Source organism: Xyrauchen texanus, chromosome 22, assembly GCF_025860055.1.
Source record: "Xyrauchen texanus isolate HMW12.3.18 chromosome 22, RBS_HiC_50CHRs, whole genome shotgun sequence".
Taxonomy (NCBI): domain Eukaryota; kingdom Metazoa; phylum Chordata; class Actinopteri; order Cypriniformes; family Catostomidae; genus Xyrauchen; species Xyrauchen texanus.
The window spans coordinates 40,209,028-40,230,630 of NC_068297.1; the positions used below are offsets into that span (position 1 = coordinate 40,209,028).

Consider the following 21,603-nt stretch of genomic DNA (forward strand, 5'->3'; position numbering starts at 1 on the left):
GAGGACTATCTCATATTTTTCTCAGTTATTTGCTTTATTTCCAGATTCAATCATAGGCTCGTTCTTACGCACTAGAGCACGTTCACACATGCGCACTCTTCAAAAGCGGTGCTTTAAATCTATTGACAAACTAAAAGACATAAAGGACATTTGTATGTCTTCTAAATAAAAGATACTGATTGTACTGAATGTCATCTTGCTTATTTGGCTCAAGATAATAATTTATTAAGCCAACATGTTATAATAACAAGAAACTCTGCTTCTAACCTCAGGTCGAGAGCTGTCGTTCCAACCACACAACTCTGTGATGCTGTTTGCGAATGTTCGTTGGAACGATGGTTTCGGGAAACACCGACTCGTTGAGCTATGATGATAACGACGGAACTTGCGACCATAGTTGGCTAACGATGCTTTTGGGAAACACACCTCTGGTTCGCGCTTAGTAGATGCCGCCAAGGCAAGTTCAAAACAAAGCGCGTGCGCTGTAGGCTACTGTGATTGGTGGCTCGTTTGACCAGTTACGTTTTTATCCACTCATAAATAAAAAGGAACAACTGATTTTGAAAATGTAGTAGAGTAAAAAGTACGATATTTGACTTTGAAATGTAGTGGAGTTAAAGTAAAAGTCTCCCCAAATTTAAATACTTCAGTAAAGTACAGATATGCAAAAAAGCTACTTAAGTACAGTAACGAATTACATTTACTTCGTTACTGTCCACCACTGCATACCACTCAGGAAGGAGATGCATTCTGTATCTTAGAGAGGAACGTAGTTTGCAAATCAATCCCAGAACAACAGCAAAGGACCTTGTGAAGATGCTGGAGGAAACTATATCTGAAGTATCTATATCCACAGTAAAGCCACTGGAGCCACTGCTCCAAAAAAACATAAAAAAGCCACACTACAGTTTGTAAGTGCACATGGGGACAAAGATCTTACTTTTTGGAGAAATGTCCTCTGGTCGTATGAAACAAATATTAAACTGTTTGGCCATAACGACCATCTTTATGTTTGGAGGAAAAAGGGTGAGGCTTGCGAGCCTAAGAACACCATCCCAACTGTGAAGCATGTGGGTGGCAACATCATGTTGTGGGGTGCTTTGCTGCAGGAGGGACTGGTGCACATCACAAAACAGATGGTGTCAAGAGGAAGGAAAATTATCTGGATATATTGAAGCATAATCTCAAGACATCAGCCAGGAAGTTAAAGCTCGGTCACAAATGGGTCTTCAAAATGGACAATGACCCCAAGCATACCTCCAAACTTGGCTTATGGACAAAAAAGTGGAAAAAAACTGTGTGATGGAGTGGCCATCACAAAGCCCTGACCTCAATCCGATAGAAAATTTGTGGGCAGAACTGAAAAAGCGTGTGCGAACAAGGAGGCCTAAAAACCTGTTACACCAGTTCTGTCAGGAGAAATAGGCCAAAATTCCACCAACTTATTGTGAGAAGCTTGTGGAAGGGTACCTAAAACATGTGACCAAAGTTAAACAATTTAAAGGCAATGCTACCAAATAAATAAAAGCTGAAATAAATTGTTCTGTCTACTATTATTCTGATATTTCACATTCTTAAAATAAAGTAGTGATCCTAACTGACCAAAAACAGGGAATGTTTTCTAGGATTAAAATGTCAGGAATTGTGCAAAACTGAGTTTCAATGTATTTGGCTATGATGTATGTAAACTTCTGACTTTAACTGTATATAGACAGGTGTGTGCCTCTCCAAATCATGTTCAGTCAATTGAATTTCCCACAGGTGGACTCCATTCAAAGTGCAGAAACATCTCAAAGATGATCCAGAGAAATGGGATGCACCTGAGCTAAATTTCAAGTATCATAACAAAGGGTCTGAATACTTCCGTGTCAACGTGATATTTTTTTAATTAATGAAGTTATCAAAAAATCTTGTTTTTGCTTTGTCAACATTGGGTATAGAGTGTAGATTGATGAGACAAACAATGCAACATAACAAAATGTACTTTCTGTATGCACTGTACTTTATAATTCACTTAATGGAAATGTGTCTTTGGCTTTTAACAAAGATTTAAAGTATTAATTTAAAAGTCACACAGAAAATGACACAGAAATCATCGCATAGCATCACCTAAAATCACAAAAGACTTCATGTTCTTTTTAAATTAAATGTTAAACATTTAAACACATACTTAAAATGAGGATGATACTATTGCATTATTTGAGTAATTGTAGAAAGAAAACATTTTTTTGACATTTTTGTGTTTTTATTGTAGGGCTCAATTGAGGTTTGTTTTTTATTTATTACATGGTGTGCCAATTAATTAATTGAATTAATCACATTTATATCAATACTCATGGAGAAAGGCCCCCAAATAAAAACAATTTAGTTTATAATAATTAAAATTAATTATTAATAATATATAATAAATATTACAATTTAGACAATTCAATACAGAGACTGAGACAATACAAAAGGTTGATTTAAAAGTGAATATTGTTTGTTTTAATTTGATATCATTGAACATAACTCTATCATTGTCCTACTTCCTTCTGCCGTTTTTTTCATTGTTGGTGAATCTAATGCATGTCCTCATGCATCAGATGGACGCTTAAGGAGCATCTTACTTTGGCTGCCTCACTTCTCACTAGTTTTTAGCATTTCTAGTCAGAAGCACTGTGTTTTTAGGACACTGTGTAAAGATAAAAACAGTTTGAAAAGTTGAAAAACACACTTTGAGATCCCTGTGTTCAGTTGTGCTCGGTCCAGCTATCTTAGAGCGCAAGAGCTTGTCATCTGTGTGAGGTTGTGCTGCCTGTTGCTCTCGTTGGTTTGATGAGGTATGTTGCCTGTACAGCTGGAGTCGTGCTATCTGCCCCCTTCTGCAGATTCCAGTCTGGGGTTGATAAACCGTGTTGATTTTATTGTGTTATTTTTCATATAATAACGAATTAACACGTTAAATTGACAGCCCTAGTTTTTGGATCTCTAAATTGTCTTCCTGATGAATTCCATATTGAGAGAGGAGTGGGAGTGTATATCAGCTATAATGTTCCTTTTCTTCTGAAAACCGCATTTTAAAGAAGCTAAGCTGCAACTGCAGTTTTCCAATTAGTTTTTCACCCATTTTCATAAACATGGATTATTTGTAATTGCTTTTCATTCTCGAGTTTCCATACTACACTATAAACATACACAACACTTAAGTAGCACACTTATTGTGCTTATAAGATCAAAAAACACCTGTTAAACTGAAGAAAATGCAGTGGAATAATGTGTTGGAGCTGTAGCATTCATTGTTCTAAAGCAGACCCGGGTGAGCTTTCAACCAATAAAATTGCATGTCTGAGTGTCCTCACCTCCCAGCAGTTTGGAGTGGCAGTTGACAAACTCTGGTTTTCCGTTGGATATGTACCGCTGGCAGGTATGATGGAGGATTTGGACAAACGTGCACTTCTCTACAGCAGAACCTGCCGTCCACTGGTCACATCCATTCTCAAATGTCAAGTCAAACTCTGCACAATCCTAAATGTTGCAGGAGGAATGTCAAAAATGTATAATATCATTAATCAAACAGTTCTCTGGCATCTGCTGTGGAGACAGTGGAAATGGAGAAAGCCAGAGGAACAGCTTATCTACTCACCCGGATGTCGATGCCGTTGACCTGTTGCAGCTGGTCGATTGTCCACTGTGATCTTCTTACAAAAGACGTTGAACCCTGGAACTGCTTGACTTTTGTGATGAAAACCTTTGTTGGTTTCTTATTGGTCACTGAAATGAAAGGAAAAAATAAAACAATTGCAATTTTTATTTACAACAAAAAGGTTATATTTAGACACGCAGATCACATTGATGTGGTAGCAGAGTATTTGCTAAAGATCTGTGCTGCTAACACAAATGCTTCATTACAACATTTTTTTTTTTTGTTCCTAGTGAAGAACTACACTACCCATAATCCTAAAGCAAGATCCACCAATTAGAGAAGTTACCATGGAAATGGAAATCATTGCAAAATAAATAAATAAATAAAATAAATGTGATCGCTAACTGCTTGAAGCATTGTGAATAACAAATCAAGACTGTCTCACTACACTCTCAAACTACTTATATACTGTATTTGTACATCCTCGTGAGACTCCACGACTGTGTGTTTTGTCGTCACTACATACTTTGCATAATTTAATTGAATTTAACCCTTTGGGGTTGACGGACGCATCCTGCTGGATTTTTTTCCATCATTACAGCGAAAACAACTTAAAATACTCTGACATTTTGGGGCATACAGATAAGTGTAAGACATCATTAGAAACTATAAAGGGTCTACTTTTATTTGTGTACATGCACAATAACAAAACCTTGTGCTTTTGTAAAATAAAGAAAATAAACTGAAACTCTGCGAATACGTATCACACAAACATGAAACATATGTCTAAAGAAAGCTTAAAATGACTACTTTTAAATAAAACAATTCAAATTTAATCCTGCAATGTAATCTGCATGAAACAAAGCGATGTACAGTTTCTCCTGGCTCAGCTAATTATCCCTAATGTGATCACACCCACGGGCAGAGTGAGACTTAATGAGAGATAAGTCATTATGAGACATAAGATATACATAGAGTGGTGGTGGTGTAGTGGCTAAAGCACAGGGCTGTTAATCAGAAGGTTGTTGGTTCGAACCCCACGGCCACCACCATTGTGTCCTTGAGCAAGACACTTAACTCCAGGTTGCTCCAGGGGGATTGTCCCTGTAATAATTGCACTGTAATAAATGTACAGTGAGGAAAATAAGTATTTGAACACCCTGCTATTTTGCAAGTTCTCCCACTTGGAAATCATGGAGGGGTCTGAAATTGTCATCGTAGGTGCATGTCCACTGTGAGAGACATAATCTAAAAAAAAATCCAGAAATCACAATGTATGATTTTTTAACTATTTATTTGTATGATACAGCTGCAAATAAGTATTTGAACACCTGTCTATCAGCTAGAATTCTGACCCTCAAAGACCTGTTAGTCTGCCTTTAAAATGTCCACCTCCACTCCATTTATTATCCTAAATTAGATGCACCTGTTTGAGGTCGTTAGCTGCATAAAGACACCTGTCCACCCCATACAATCAGTAAGAATCCAACTACTAACATGGCCAAGACCAAAGAGCTGTCCAAAGACACTAGAGACAAAATTGTACACCTCCACAAGGCTGGAAAGGGCTACGAGGAAATTGCCAAGCAGCTTGGTGAAAAAAGGTCCACTGTTGGAGCAATCATTAGAAAATGGAAGAAGCTAAACATGACTGTCAATCTCCCTCGGACTGGGGCTCCATGCAAGATCTCACCTCGTGGGGTCTCAATGATCCTAAGAAAGGTGAGAAATCAGCCCAGAACTACACGGGAGGAGCTGGTCAATGACCTGAAAAGAGCTGGGACCACCGTTTCCAAGGTTACTGTTGGTAATACACTAAGGCGTCATGGTTTGAAATCATGCATGGCACGGAAGGTTCCCCTGCTTAAACCAGCACATGTCAAGGCCCGTCTTAAGTTTGCCAATGACCATTTGGATGATCCAGAGGAGTCATGGGAGAAAGTCATGTGGTCAGATGAGACCAAAATAGAACTTTTTGGTCATAATTCCACTAACCGTGTTTGGAGGAAGAAGAATGATGAGTACCATCCCAAGAACACCATCCCTACTGTGAAGCATGGGGGTGGTAGCATCATGCTTTGGGGGTGTTTTCTGCACATGGGACAGGGTGACTGCACTGTATTAAGGAGAGGATGACCGGGGCCATGTATTGCGAGATTTTGGGGAACAACCTCCTTCCCTCAGTTAGAGCATTGAAGATGGGTCGAGGCTGGGTCTTCCAACATGACAATGACCCGAAGCACACAGCCAGGATAACCAAGGAGTGGCTCTGTAAGAAGCATATCAAGGTTCTGGCGTGGCCTAGCCAGTCTCAGACCTAAACCCAATAGAGAATCTTTGGAGGGAGCTCAAACTCCGTGTTTCTCAGCGACAGCCCAGAAACCTGACTGATCTAGAGAAGATCTGTGTGGAGGAGTGGGCCAAAATCCCTCCTGCAGTGTGTGCAAACCTGGTGAAAAACTACAGGAAGCGTTTGACCTCTGTAATTGCAAACAAAGGCTACTGTACCAAATATTAACATTGATTTTCTCAGGTGTTCAAATACTTATTTGCAGCTGTATCATACAAATAAATAGTTAAAAAATCATACATTGTGATTTCTGGATTTTTTTTTTTAGATTATGTCTCTCACAGTGGACATGCACCTACGATGACAATTTCAGACCCCTCCATGATTTCTAAGTGGGAGAACTTGCAAAATAGCAGGGTGTTCAAATACTTATTTTCCTCACTGTAAATGTAAAGTCGCCTCACATTCATTTTCTTTCTGTCACATTCCTCATTGATAGGCCCAGGGGAGGGGTCTTTTGTCTCCTCAGGTGTGAATTACAATCAATATTCATGATAGTTCACGCCTCCTCGCATATGACCTTTCTAACATTAAAATTGTCTTACAAAAGTTAAATTACTATATAGTTTTGTATGAATGAGTGATCAGGATGGTTTTCACATCATTTTGTAGCAAAAACTCTAGGCTACAAGATCCAGTTCTCAAAAAGCTTGTGGACATATGTTTAGTATGTGCTATATGACCTTATTTCAATGACTTCATAACCTGTTTCAAAAAACATGCATAAACGTTATTTTCTCAAAAATACAAACCTGTACATACATGTTGCTCACATATTATTGTAGCCCAGTTTGTGCTGAATACAGTGTTATCAGACTTTAGCCATTAATATTTTTTAAGCAACTGAAAAACAAAATGTCAAGGCATGTCAAAACTTCTACAGGGCCCAAAACACCCTCAGACCCCAGAGGGTTAAACCAGAATATACTGTATACTCTCTGTAAAAGCTTAAACTTTTGACACACTGTGTCATGTGACAAAACAACATGGTGCCAATCTCAGTGAAGTTTGTCTTTGGGAGAAACCCCAACAAAACTACCTCTGGTAAGAATCCTCATTAAGTATTTACATTGAATGTCAAAAAGTCAAAAGAGTCTCTATTTTCAGCCGGTATGCCGTTTAAAAATAGAGCGATTTATCGCGAAACGGCGCGCTGTTAAACACCACTGACGTGGACAATAGGGCTATTTTACCTTTAGAAATCCTATATTTACTGTGGATTATTACTTTGAGAATAAATGGGTGAATTTAAAAGATAGAAAATGTTGATGTTCTCAAACCAGTGCAGACAGACAGCACACTGGAGGTTAAATAATTCACTAAAGAGGGAGCAAGAGAGCAAGGGAGCATCCTATAGCTTTCCAATGCAGCTAAATGCATTCACTCCTAATATCCGACAAAAAGTTAAGTTTCAGGCTGCAGATGATGTTTGGACCACTCAACATGTTTGGCAGTCATGGGACAATGATAATCAGTACATAGATTCACCATTTATAATGAATCATTTTATTTGAACATGGTTGGCAGTGATTGGATGATGCTGGCTATTACTTATATCAGAATTAATTATGCTAATTTCTGATTTATAAAATGCTTCAGCACTGGCTATCACTTGTTTGTTTGACAGTGCAAAGAGAGAACATTAAGATTTTGTTGCCATAGTAGAAAAAAATTGATTGTGCTTTTACCAATAAAAAGCAGCTTTACAGAAAATAAGCTTTAATGTCTATAACGTCTCAAAAAAATGAATTACCAACACTCCTGGAAACAATCAATTTGATTAAAAAAAAAAATCTGACTTTCTATAGCTGTATAATTTTATAATTATATAAAATTTCATAACTTAATTAAGCTGTACACATACTGTATGTGGACAATGATTTTAGTCAAAATTTTTGCTCTTCAAAAAAATTATTTTTGCATGTTTATTAAGAGCTAATTGGTTGCAAATCAAAAAGGGAAATGAATAATGCACAAAGCTTGGGCCTCAGGAGGATATACATTAATATTTTGCAATAAACTTAAAACCATCAGTTTCCATAACTTGCTTATAATTTATGATTTACATCACTTAACCCGTGTGTTGTTCGTTTTGTGCTAACAAATTTTGTGTTCCCAGACAAAAATGACCGTCCAACTAAGATTGTTTATAAATCTGTCATATTGCATATATTATTACAAGATATTGCATTAAGTACCTCTACCTTACAAAGAACCTCTTTTTTATTAAGTATGACAAGGAGTTTTGTGCTCCTTTTTTTGAAGATATGTTTTTAAATATATATTTTTAGTGATGAGTATTAACTGAACTGAGCTCATACCGGGCCAGTGAGGGGCACTCCCTGCGGAAAATAAATAAATAAATAATAACCACTTGCTTGATCTGAATAAAATAGGTTTCATTTTTAAGCTTGGAATCTGGATTTACAATGCATACAGTTGATCCTACCAATTCTTAAATAATGCTTTTTAATTTACCTACAAATAAGAACTATTAGGTTCTCTTAATTTTCAAAATTGTTATCAAAACTATTATTTTCAGAGTTGGTAAAACCATAAAAAAATGAAATAGCCATTGGATATACATCATTGGAAAAATCTCAATTAGCATAATGCAATGAGCAAACTTGTTTCACTCAGAAACCAAACTGCAGTGAGTATTAGTGTTTGAAATTCCCATTGACACTAAATATAATACACAGGAGTGTTTGTCACATTTTTCCTAATACTTACTGAAACATACACATAACATGGACAATGATATATCATAACTGACAGCAGACTATCCAAATTCAAACGAGTTGAAACAACAAAATATGATAAGTGGATCTCAAACTATTCCTTTAAAGACTGTACATGCAAAGGCAAAAAAGGGTGCTCATTGTGAGAGTGTGTGTATGTGTGTGTTTTGTATGTGTGCACATGTCCGAGGACTTTGTGTGTGCAAACACACACCCACATATGTGCTCATCTAAAGGATTAGGATGTTCTGTATTTTGTAGTCTAATCCATTCATTTGTAATGGCTGGACATTTTTGATGTAAAGTATATCAAAGTGAAATAAAACCAAAAATAATTCTTGAATTTTGTGTGTTTTTAGATACCAAATGTGAACACAGCCAATTAATTTGATTCTAATTGGATTGAGTAAAAAAAAAGAATTGTCCGGGTCAATATGAGTGGAACACAACATAATGGTTAAGAAAGTAAATCTTAATCTACTCAAAATGGATAGTGTTAGACAAAGATGAAGCAGATAAATCCAGTAACACTCGTGGTATATATAAAAAGAAAAGTATTACAATTTAAAGATAACCTTCAATTCAAATTGGTTGTTTTTTTAAATCACAATTTGCCTGGATTTCTCTTCTTCATCTTAAATACATAATCTACAATGCTTCATAGGATGAGAAGTTCATACAATGGATGAGCACACTCATACTTTTGTCTTTTTCCAATTTTGAAAATGTGGGCGGTCAATGTTGAGCTTGTACACTTAACTGTAGTACTTTAGTTTACAGGAGTTATTTATGGGTTTTGGAGGTGGAGGAACCCTAAAATCAGTTGATGATTCTGGTGCCCTTGCCGAGATATGACATCTCTCTCTCTCTCTCTCTCTCTCTAGGAAATCAGCAGTCTCGCTCTTTAACACACTCTCCGTATCAAAGGCTACTGTTTACAGATCACACCACACCCGTCTCTCTTGGGATACAGCGGACTGTTTGTTCAGGCCACAGAATCCCTCATCTGCCTCTCCCTCAGTTGCTCTGCACATGTGTGTGATGTTAGTCATTTCAGTGCCATCTACGATCGATGGCCAGAGCTTAAAATTGATCCAGACTTCATGAAACTAAATATAGTACAATAGTTCAGGACTATATGATGTCGTCTAGCAGCTAGACATTGTTTCAGCCATTTGATATACAGACTATTTTAAAAATCTGGAACCTTTACCAATTGAAATAAGACAAGCTCCAAGCATGCACATTGAAAAAAATGTGAAGACTTTTCTTTTTAACTTCAAATATTTTTTAGCTGAAGTTTGTAACTTTTTCAGTGTTCAAATACTTTCTTCTATTCCAGGTTAATATGCAGCCATTTGTGGGTTAATTTTCTTGAAAACTGTAAAGACTGTTTGATTAGAGCAGCTTGTCAAGCCAAACACAACACTGACTCCACCAATAGCGTGAGTTTGGGGCGAGACTATGTGTTTGCTTGATGAACGGCAGATGGGGGACATAAGGTTCATGCACACTGCCAGCGACATCCCATCCCGCTAGTGGTGCATAAATTACACACTTGTAATTAGCGATTAGTAATTACCGAAGGTGATGTAGCTCCTATTGTATCCGTTAGTATTATTATTATTATTATTATTCCCAATGGGAGTCTATGTCAGCCCATAGAACCGTACATAGGAAAATTATCTGGCACACTGAGAGGTGGTGATGAATAGCCCCCATACCCAATTGGGGGTCTCTAAGACATACTCTACGGCACCACCACCATGTCAAACATTACATTTTGTTTTGTGTGTATCTTTTGACTCGAAATATTTTTTATATAAGAAATTGATACTTCTATACACCAAAAGTAGCGTTCAACTGATCACAATGTATAGTCAGGACATTAATAATGTCAAAAAGTACTATTATAATTTGATTTTTTTTTTTTTTTCAGAACTTCTTAAAACTACTTCAAAGAGTTCTCATAAAACAATCCTCCACATGCAGCAATGACAGCTTTGCAGATCCTTGTTATTCTAGCTATCAGTTTGTCCAGATACTCAGGTGACATTTCACCCCACACTTCCTGTAACACCACCTTTGCCATAAATGTGACTGTAATGTCTGGCACTTCTCAAACACCTTACAGTCTCAGCTGATCCAACAAAAGCTCAATGGGGTTAAGATCCATAACGCTCTTTTCCAATTATCTGTTGTCCATTGTCTGTTTCTTTGCCCACTCGAAACTTTTCTTTTTGTTTTTCTGCTTCAAAAGTGGCTTTTTCTTTGCAATTCTTCCCATAAGGCCTCCTGAGTCTTCTCTTTACTGTTGTACATGAAACTGGTGTTCAGCAGGTAGAATTCAATGAAGCTGTCAGCTGAGGACATGTGAGGTGTCTATTTCTCAAACTAGAGACTCTGATGTACTTATCCTCTTGTTTAGTTGTACATCTGGTCTTCCACATCTCTTGATGTCCTTGTGCTTTGTCTTTGAAGACTGTAGTTACACCTTTGTATGAAATCTTCAGTTTTTTGGCAATTTCAAACATTGTATAGCCATTCTTGAAAACAACGATTGACTGACAAGTTTCTAGAGAAAGCAGTTTATTTTTTGCCATTTCTTACCTAATATTGAGCTTAAGACATGCCAGTCAATTGCATTGTTTGAAACAGAGCATGGTTCGCATGAAAAATTGGCAATGTGAAATCGTTCACGTGGACCGGTGTGTGCAGTGTGGTACCGAATCCGAGACTACCTGTAGGAGGTGGTCTGAGTTTGCGTGAATGTGAAAGCAATTTGAACACGGGTGCGCACACCTTCAGGAAGTAAAGCAACCTGCGCATTCATTTTTCATTCCTGTAGTCCCAAAAAATTAATGACACCACAATGAATTACAAGTACAATCAACACTGCCTGTCTGTCTGCCCAATACTATATATAAATACTATAGGTTATATATATATATATATATATATGAGTATAATAGGAGATGACAGTGGTGATAACTTCACCTTGGGCACTAGCGTGCTAGCGTGAGTAAGCGTGGAGTGTAAATAAAGATGCAAATTAATTCCTTGCAATCGGCTGTCTCCTCAAAAAACGCTGTTTGCGAGCAGCAGCAAGCCGTCTTCCCCATGACATCTGATGAGCTATGCCATGAAGTGCACATATATGCAGTTGTCATTCACTCTGGTGTGCATAATAGCACTAAAATAACAAAAAACAAAAAGTATGATGAGTCGCGTTGTGTTCTCCATGTGAGTTTGTGATGACGTAAGATGAACGCAAATGGACCGGGGTTCGATAGAATCAAGTGAGAGTGAAACCAAACCAACGATGTTGCCAAATTAGTGTTGCATAAAGGAAAAGTGAAATGGCTTCCTGTACTGTCAATAAGAAAATCAATGCCAATGTTTGTATAACATATATTCCAAACATAAGATTTTCAAAATGCATTTTATCATGCTTTGAGTGTCAGGACCATAAAGTCAGCATTATGGGAACATCTCTATTGACTGACATACAACAAAAACTAACAGTTCCATTCAAACAATGAAACAAGTGTATACTTGTGATGAGGAGGAGGGCATGGCCAGGCCGTGAGGGTGCACGGCTGGCACTGAATCAGATGATCAGTGGGAGAGCGAGATAAATGGGGGCCGGAGACGCCAGTTTGAGAGAGAGAGTTTTTGTTTATGCTTTTTTTAAATTTTGTCATTAGATGTTACATTTTGATTTTAAATTCAAAATTGTTGAAAGTCTATACAGTGTGTAATGCAAGTACATCATAGGTAAATGTACTTTAATTACTTAAATATGAAGAAAGATTCCTTAATTTGTTCATAGGAAAAGTAAATTAATTACAGTAACAGGTTACACCCAACACTGTACAGGAACTAGTGCTTATAATGGACTTAAAGTAATCGAGAGGTGTGTTGCTTTTTCTGACATCACAGTCATCACAAAAAAACAATAAAACTCCACCATGTCCACTATATGCCACACACCTTAGGTCAACAGTGGCTTATGAAGCACTCGCTACACTGCTGTAACACCTGTAGTGAATTTATCCTACTTTCAGGCTTGCCTTCCAACAACCATTATAAACAGTAACTAAAATCACATGGTACAAAATAGCGGATATTCAATTGCAACCAATGGAGACACCACCAGTCTCAAAAATTTATTATCTGGTTTCAAGTACCCTTAACCAGTTCCTCAGCAACAGTCTTATCTCTGATAATGCTATTCAAACTGTATCAGTATCTGGCCCATGAGCCTCTTCACTACAGCACACATTACACCATCATTTAAGGCTTTACATGCCACAACGTCAGTAGGTGTAACACAGTTGTGCCATACAGATTTGGAAAAACATGAGGGTGAGTAAATGTTTACAGAAATGTTTCATTTTGTGGTAAAACATTCCTTTAAAAGATAAATTGGACAATACTTATAGAGCCAGTGTACCCGTCCACTTTAAAACCTTTGTTCCATGCAGACATGTTCACAAGTCCCTGTTGTAAAGTCTAAGTCAAGTCTCAAGTCTGTTAAGACCAAGTCGAAGTGAAGTCTCAAGTCTGTTAAGACCAAGTCTAAGTCAAGTCTCAAGTCTGTTAAGACCAAGTCTAAGTCAAGTCTCAAGTCTGTTAAGACCAAGTCCAAGTCAAGTCTCAAGTAGGGTTGTGCCGATGGACGATATCATCGTCCATTGTGATGGCTGACCAACATCACGATGTAGAGCCACCATCGTGATGCCACGCCCCCTTTTGCGAGTCTTGCTAGTGTGACTCACTAATCCTAGTCTCTTCTATAGTTAACCTAAAAACTTTGCAGGGATTGCTCTGTAAATTAAATTGAGAATATAACTAATGCATATATGCTATTTTAAATACTGTGGTATATGCCAGAGACGTGACGCGTTAGTCTGTGAAAATACCGTGTCAGGCAGGCTACACAAATATTGATCTTGACATTGTTAGCTTCTTGTCTTTTTTTTACATGTCTTACACTGTACATTTAGATTAAAATATGTTATGTTGTAGGCTACAAGATAATAGCCTTTATTAATTAATTATTAGTAGTCGTAGTGTCTCAGAAAATCTTGCTCATTGTCACATAGCTCTTGTATACACTGAAGCGGCAGTGATAAACCCAGACCAGCGAACGTCAAATAACTTTTGTCTGGTTAATACTTTTAAAGAAAAATTTCCTTGGCCATAAATCCACAATGTCAAATCAAATGAAAGAAACAAGGTGAATATGAATAACACACATTTATTAAAACATAGAAGAACAACAAATAAAGAACAAGAAAACGGGAACAACACTCAGACCGAAACTCGGCATTAACATTTCACTTATAATTAGCAGCACAATTAACTTCAGCACAGGCTACAAAATAAATTATCTTATTGAAATATTGTAAAGTGGTCATATGAACTACACAAATGAACGCTTAAAAAATAATATGCAAAATCGAATAGCTCACGAACGGATGGCTGAAAAATGCGTAAAGAAGTCTACTATCTTTCACCATAGACCGTGTTTAAATTTCGATGTTTCTGGCCAGAAATACCAACATATTCACTTTATCTGGTTTTAATAAGCTGCGGATTGGAGTAACTACACTACCCGCTGTGCTGAAGACCCGCTCGGATGGAGTACTGGTAGTGTATATGCACAGATATTTCCGTGCCAATCTTGCCATGAACGGAAACCTTTTGTCGTTCGTTTTCCACCAAGTCAGCGGGTCCTCTTCCCCATCAATGGCCATTTCCTGCAGATACATGGTCATTTCTGCCTCGGCCTTTTGCTCATCAGTGAGTAAAATAACGAAATTATAGTTTTTAAGTGGAAAATAGTATTTATGTAAAGAGATATATTAAAATAAAAAGTGCACAACTCTTCTTAAGTGAAAGCTAAAAAAAAATGCTTCACGTGTCGTACAACCTACTGATAAAGCGCCGACGAGTCATTAGTTGGGTTAGTAAAATAACGAAATAATAATTTTTCATATAATTTTTGAAAATTATATGAAATTATATAATCCCGCCCCACCGATCGATATCATCGTCCATCGCAATGTTTTACTGTCAACATCGTCAACTGCCAATTTAGGGGACATCGCCCAACCCTAGTCTCAAGTCTGTTAAGACCAAGTCTAAGTCAAGTCTCAAATCTGTTAAGACCAAGTCTAAGTCAAGTCTCAAATCTGTTAAGACCAAGTCTAAGTCAAGTCTCAAATCTGTTAAGACCAAGTCTAAGTCAAGTCTCAAGTCTGTTGAGGCCAAGTCTAAGTCAAGTCTCAAGTCTGTTAAGACCAAGTCTAATTCAAGTCTCAAATCTGTTGAGGCCAAGTCTAAGTCACAAATCTGTTGAGGCCAAGTCTAAGTCACAAATCTGTTGAGGCCAAGTCTAAGTCACAAATCTGTCGAGGCCAAGTCTAAGTCAAGTCTCAAGTCTGTAAAGACCAAGTCTAAGTCAAGTCTCAAGTCTGTCAAGACCAAGTGTAATCAAGTTTGTCAAGACCAAGTCAAGTCTCAAGTCTGTCAAGACAAAGTCTAAGTCAAGTCTCAAGTCTGCTGAGACCAAGACTATGTCAAGTCTCAAGTCTGTCGAGGCCAAGTCTAAATCAAGTCTCAAGTTTGTCGAGGCCTAGTCTAAGTCAAGTCTTTGGCAAAAGACAAAAGTTCTTTATCTTCAGTGGGTTAGTTTAAAAAACCCAGTATAAGACTAATTCAATTTTGAAATATTAAAACTGACTCCTAGGGATTGTCTTGATCATTTATTCAAACGTTTCTGATAAAGTACATACAGTTTAACATTAAGCATGTTTTTTATACAGTAAACAATCAATAAATTATTAATTCATACATTTTATAGCTACCTTTGCACTGGTGAATTCAGTGAACCTGCAGACAGTAAACAACGACAAATTATAGACTTTTAACGTTTAACATTTAAAACAAGCCTTAAACCATTATAAGTGAGGATGGGACAATATTGTTATCTCATGATTGGGTTACATATCCGATATGTGTGGGGGGATGTTTGAGCAAATTGCACATCATTTTTCATCAAAAATAATGTTATTTTGTAAAAATATATATGCTCAAACATTAAATAATACGAGTATCTCATACAGCTTTATCTATAAGAAAAGATCACAAACAATAAGCCTTTAAATAATGGGCTATATTCAGGCTTATCAGTTACAGAACAAGCAATAGTGTATAATTTATTTATTTTTATTTATCATTATTATAATCACATAAAAACAAAATTTCAATATAAAATATATGACCTGATATGAAGTGTCACTGAAATAATGTGTACAATTTATAAGTAATAACATTAAGTTTACATTCATGTATACCATGGTCTATTCGAATACTCTATTCTGACTGGCTGGAATGCACAGGTAGTTCCGGTCAGTTTTAATCAACGTTCAGTATTAATGCACTGTTTGTAACCATAGCAACATAACATTACAGAGCAAGCCGAGTGAACTATAGCAATTGAAAACATTTCCTAACCACTTTCATCAGCATAGCTAATATAAATGGAATTCAGCTTGTTTTGCATGGAGGGTGAGAGACTGAAATCAGGACCTATAAAATGCATCTGCGATGCAAGACCATTTTACATTTTGTTATTTACATTTACTATTTTATCCAAAGCAACTTACAAATGAGACAAATTTAAACTGTAATGTGTTGTGTATATTATGTTTCTGTGCTGAAGTGCTGCCTATAGACCTTATTCACACTAGCGCTATCTTTAATTTTTAATGGGAATGTCATTGAGGCTGTGAGGGATAGTTTAAAGTGTTTTTGGATCGTTCCTTGGAAAAAACATTTATAAAATATCTGTCCAATATCATTCAGTATACAAAGAACTCCAGACACCATGAGTTGTGGAATTCAGCTTTATACCGTTCGTGCAATTGAAGAGATGGTAAATCTAGCCCTCACAGCCTCGCTGTCATTCCCTTTAAAAATCAAAGATGCCGCTAGCATAAATATAAGGTCTATAGCCACTAGAGGAGAGATATATATATATATATATATATATATATATATATATATATATATATATGGGGGGTTGTTTTGCAGAGACGGACTTATCTTCAAATGGAACCATTTATTTTTAAGTATTACGGCTGTATCTTAATGGCATCTTTTTATTAATGAAGGCCAGTATCACTGATATTTTATTTAGTATACTAAATTTTAGGGTTATAAAATAGTCCGCAATGCATAAATTATAAATTAAATTCGATTAATCCTTATTAAAGCTACAAGCGTTCTTTAGTCAAAGAGTAGTTAGTAGTTTTCTCTGTTCCCTTTGTTCTTTGGTTAACTTTACTGACAGACAGAATTAGTGGCTACTGTCACTTTAAGATCTACAGCTGGTGACAGGATCTCACGCGTCTCATTCTCTCACTACTCTTTACTTCCATTTAAGATTTTATTTAACTCATTTAAAGTTAATAATGATTGATTCTTGTGAGGATACTCGACAAAACGGACATTTTGGCATAAATGTGTGTGTTATTGTTCGTTCAAGCGCGAAAGAGAATTCGATACTGGTTCGCGACTTTTTGTGCCTCGTGTGTGTGTGTGTGTGTGTGTGTGTGTGTGTGTGTGTGTGAGGAGGACATTTACTGAAGTGCGTTCTCTTTTGTCTTGTCGCACATTAATGGTTTAAAGCATTTGGTGGACAAACTAATAACTAATAAGAGCTAAAGAATGACAAAGAACGGATGCAGCGTTAATTGTGTTAAATATTTTAAAACATTAAAGCTGGACAAAAAAAAAAGAAATCGCATACGTTAACGTTGACAGCACTAAAGGTGCGTACACACTGCAACGTTACTTGTCATACATTGCTGACAGAAAATAAAGCGGTTTAAAGTGGACTCGTTTTCATGGTAGGCCTACACATAATGTTTTTTTTAGTAAGCTACACAGAATGTTCTACATTAAATATTTAACTAACAGTCTGAAGTTACCTAGCAGCAGTGTATGTTAATGTTAGCTCAGTCAACGTAAGGCTAACATCAAAAGGTGTAGACAGAAAATATGATTATGCTGACCTGAGCTAATTTACTGAAATCAACCAACTCACATCTCCTTTCTTTTCATCCATGATGACATTAAGTCACCTAATGTTGTTTCTGGAGTTCTGCGCTCCATGCTTTCACCGACGACGCTAACGTGAGGTATGGATCTCAATCACACTGTTGCCAGGACCCGCCCTGCTCTGCTTCTGATAGGCTTGTGACGTTAGTTAGAGCTGCGCTCCTCTCATATGATTGGTAGGTGAAATCAATTGACTCGAAAATATTAAACCGCATTCAAGTTCCCAGTTTCAAATGCAGCCGCGCGGTATGCGCGCTCATAATGGAAGCGGCGCACTCGTTTTTTCCAAGCGCGTCCGCGCCGAAAGTGCGTCCGACTGTAATTTGCAGCCTGATTAATAAATTTTGCCTGCGCCGGAGGCCGGACCTGCCCTCAAGCCGGAAATCCGGCCCCCGGCCGGAATACTTTAAGCCCTGGGTACTGTCACTTTAAGAGTTTAATGTGCATCTTACAGACTCGCACAGACGTTCCGGTTGGTTTATTGTTTATGTCACTGGATTTTTTTAATCATATCTGTCTGTGCTATGTGTGATTAAAATGAATATTTCTTCTTACTATATTATCATCTGTAAAGAACAGAAAGGATCAATTATAGTGGAGTGTGGGATCTCATCTTTGATGGATACATGTACACAGAAGAAAATGTCTGTTTTCATTTCAAGTATTTTTCAACAAAACAAAATTTCTATAAGACAAATTCAAGAACTTTAAGGGCTTTGTGCAAACCTTGTAAATAGAGTAGAAAAAAGCAAACCTATATTCCTGATTTTTGTTTATTAAATCTGCAAAACGGCAAACTTAATAATAAGTATCAATCTCTATCTTTCATACCTTAGAATTAAATTGAAACGGATCAGCTTGGACCTGCATATGCTATAACAATGAAATTGTCATGAAGCCATGACTTGAAACTTTTTTTAAGTTAAGAAAAAAGTTGGTGTCTTCTGATGATTTAATTTTCAACAAAGTCATCTCAGTGGTGGCTTGCTTTGAGCTTGATTCAGAAGCTACATAAAATGATGTAGGCAAAAAATATCTACAGTAGCTATATTCATTGATAGCTTACACATCACGCCCGTTGCCAGGGTAAGGCTTAGCCCCCCCAGCCTAACACTTGTTCCTCCTATGTGTGATGTCATTTTGAACAAAAGTTTTTCAGTTCGTTTGGTGGTTCGTAACAGCTCGCAAGCACAAACTTTAAGGAAAATGTCATACTAGCTGTTAAGCTCCTAACTTCCATTGGTCCACGTGATCGGTGGGTGTGACCTGGAGCGCAACCAACTTTGAGGCTTTGAGTTATTAGCAAGCTGGTGAAAATGTACCTTCATCTATATTCTGTACGATCATCTGCAGAAAGACATTTTCTAAGCACATGTCATGTCATTATTTTTATTTAATTACTCGACAAAACAAAATCAAATCTACTCAAAAACAAGAGCCCCGTATACTCTTTTGTTTAATATGCTGCTTCACTCATGGCAGCCGAAAGCAGTTCACATCATGTAAGATATGCCTCATCATTCTTTTGTATTCTATTCATTAACACTCTTTTGTACTCCCATCTTTGCAGTAGTATCAGTGTCATCATAAATTACAACAACAGTGTGTTATCTGTGCATATTATGACCACGTATAGAATGCTATCGCATTAGCGCCAAGAGTGCAAACAGTAAACATTACAAATTACACATTATATACTGCATCTTCTTTTACTGATCTTGTGTGAATTCTACTCATAGAATGAGGCATGAAGTCATGTATAACACATTTCAATGTTAAAGTCTTGCGCATTCAGATTTTTAAGTGCTCCTTTAAATGCGTCCCTCAGCGGCATGGTTGGTGTTTGAATGTTGGCAAACATTTGCTCAGCTGTTTTGAACTTCTTTTAGGCACTGAACACAGAACAGAGGCACTTCACCATGAGTGTGCTGGAGCCTTTAAGAGTCGAGAAAATACACATTTTCTTGAGACTGGGATATGTTATCCATCCTGGACAGGGGCGGATCCAGGGTCACTGGATATCAGGGGTTTAGCCATCTTTGCTGAACCAATCCAACATGACATACTTGAAAAGGAATGCTGAAACATGAAATCAGCAAGAAGTCATTAATGTAATTGACTTGCTGGATGTTTTAAGTGTTGTTTACAAGTTAGAAGTCTTTCTAAATGAGCACTACTGAACAACTAAAAGTTGGATTTCCCAAAATTTGCAAGACCTAAATAAAAGAGTTTTGCAAGAACTTGTTAATGACCAGTCTTGTTTCTTAAAGTTTGCCAACTGTACATTGTGCTATGTTTTCAGTTATGTCTCTGAAATAATCCATATTTAATACATTTGAATTGCAGGAAACTTTGCAGAACAGAATGTTGTGCCATACTTGAAATAGGATTTCAATAACTTGTACTGTAGCTACTGTACAACATGAAACAGACGTTATGACAGTAGTCATAATTCTGCCATATAAGATCACAAGACCACTGTATAATGAGACTTATACAGCATATTTGCAGTTCTGAATGGATTTATTATAACATTTAAAATGTTGTTGTAAAGGAGAGTTGAGCCCTAAAAGTCCACCGTTATTTTCAGCCTCAGATGCAGGTATGAAAACCGGTCAGGGGTAAAAAAGGTGCGGAGGATACGCCAGCAAAAAATTCCAATCAACTTTATTTGTATAGCACATTTTAAAAAACAACAAGGTTACCAAAGTGCTGCACAAAGAATAAATAGAAAATATAATAACACATAAAACATAAAATATGGGGGCCATTTTAATATGTGGTGGCAAGTCATTCCACAAAACACACAACGTAAGAGGGGTCCGTTTTTATTTTTCGCCTGAACCAGACACTCAAGGGCCCGTTTTCTCTGTTTAGCACATTTCTCAGTCTTGCCCTCTTCTCCTCTTCAGCTGCCTGTTTTTTGAGATCCTTTGCAGCCATAGTTTGACGGTGTACTTGGTGGTCTGAATGGCTATTAAATGTTACACATTATAGGTAAATATACTTTCTTATGGTGTTTGCCTAGTACTATATTAGCGCACATAAAAATCAGGCACGTGTACGCACTGACGTGCGGTCTGGGTAGGCAAACTAGGCACTGCCTACCCTGCCAAAATTCAAAAATAAAATGTTTATTAAATAATAAACTTGTATTTGTATTTTTACTTTTTATTCTTGTGATTTATATATGCAATATGTGTGTTATTCCAATTGTTTAGACGTTATGATGACAAATGTAGCAGTTACGCATAATCAACTAAAAACAAATGGTAGAATAAGCAGTGCTTTTACGGTCCATTCATTGCAGACGACAAGCGGAAAACCCATGTTGCGCATGCGCACTTCGATCCTATATTCTTTAACATGTACGGCAAAAAGCACAAATCTGCTGTGCCTTTTGACGTAAATATGTTATGCCCGTAATCATCTCCGTTACGTATCAGACATGGACCAATTAAAATCGAGATATTCCTGGACATTTGCGTAGCTAACGTTATTACACCACAGCTAGCGTACATGCCAAATTCAAAATCAAAATGACAGCACCGGCCGTAATCACGGAATTAAGAAATTTTTCAGGCTCGATTTTAATTCCAAATATGAGTTAATTGCAAGAGGGAGGTCTATGCCAGCCTTAGATGGACTAGTACAGCAAAAGGGCCCAAAAAGTATCCGATCATTTCAAACTGATTGGTATGTAAGAAAAGATTGGCTATGTGGCTGTGCTAACAATCAGCGGCTGTACTGCTATCCCT

General features: G+C 37.1%; 1 protein-coding gene across 1 annotated transcript in view; it reads right to left on the reverse strand.

Moving 5' to 3' along the window:
* LOC127662863 (syntaxin-binding protein 6-like) overlaps window positions 1-21,603 on the reverse strand; it is a 75,773-nt gene that overhangs the window by 8,861 nt on the left and 45,309 nt on the right. The window contains exons 3-4 of the mRNA XM_052154244.1: window positions 3,623-3,750; window positions 3,339-3,504 (exon numbers count right to left, since the gene is read on the reverse strand). Of these exons, the coding sequence (XP_052010204.1) occupies window positions 3,339-3,504; window positions 3,623-3,750 (294 nt within the window). The remainder of the gene's footprint in view (window positions 1-3,338; window positions 3,505-3,622; window positions 3,751-21,603) is intronic.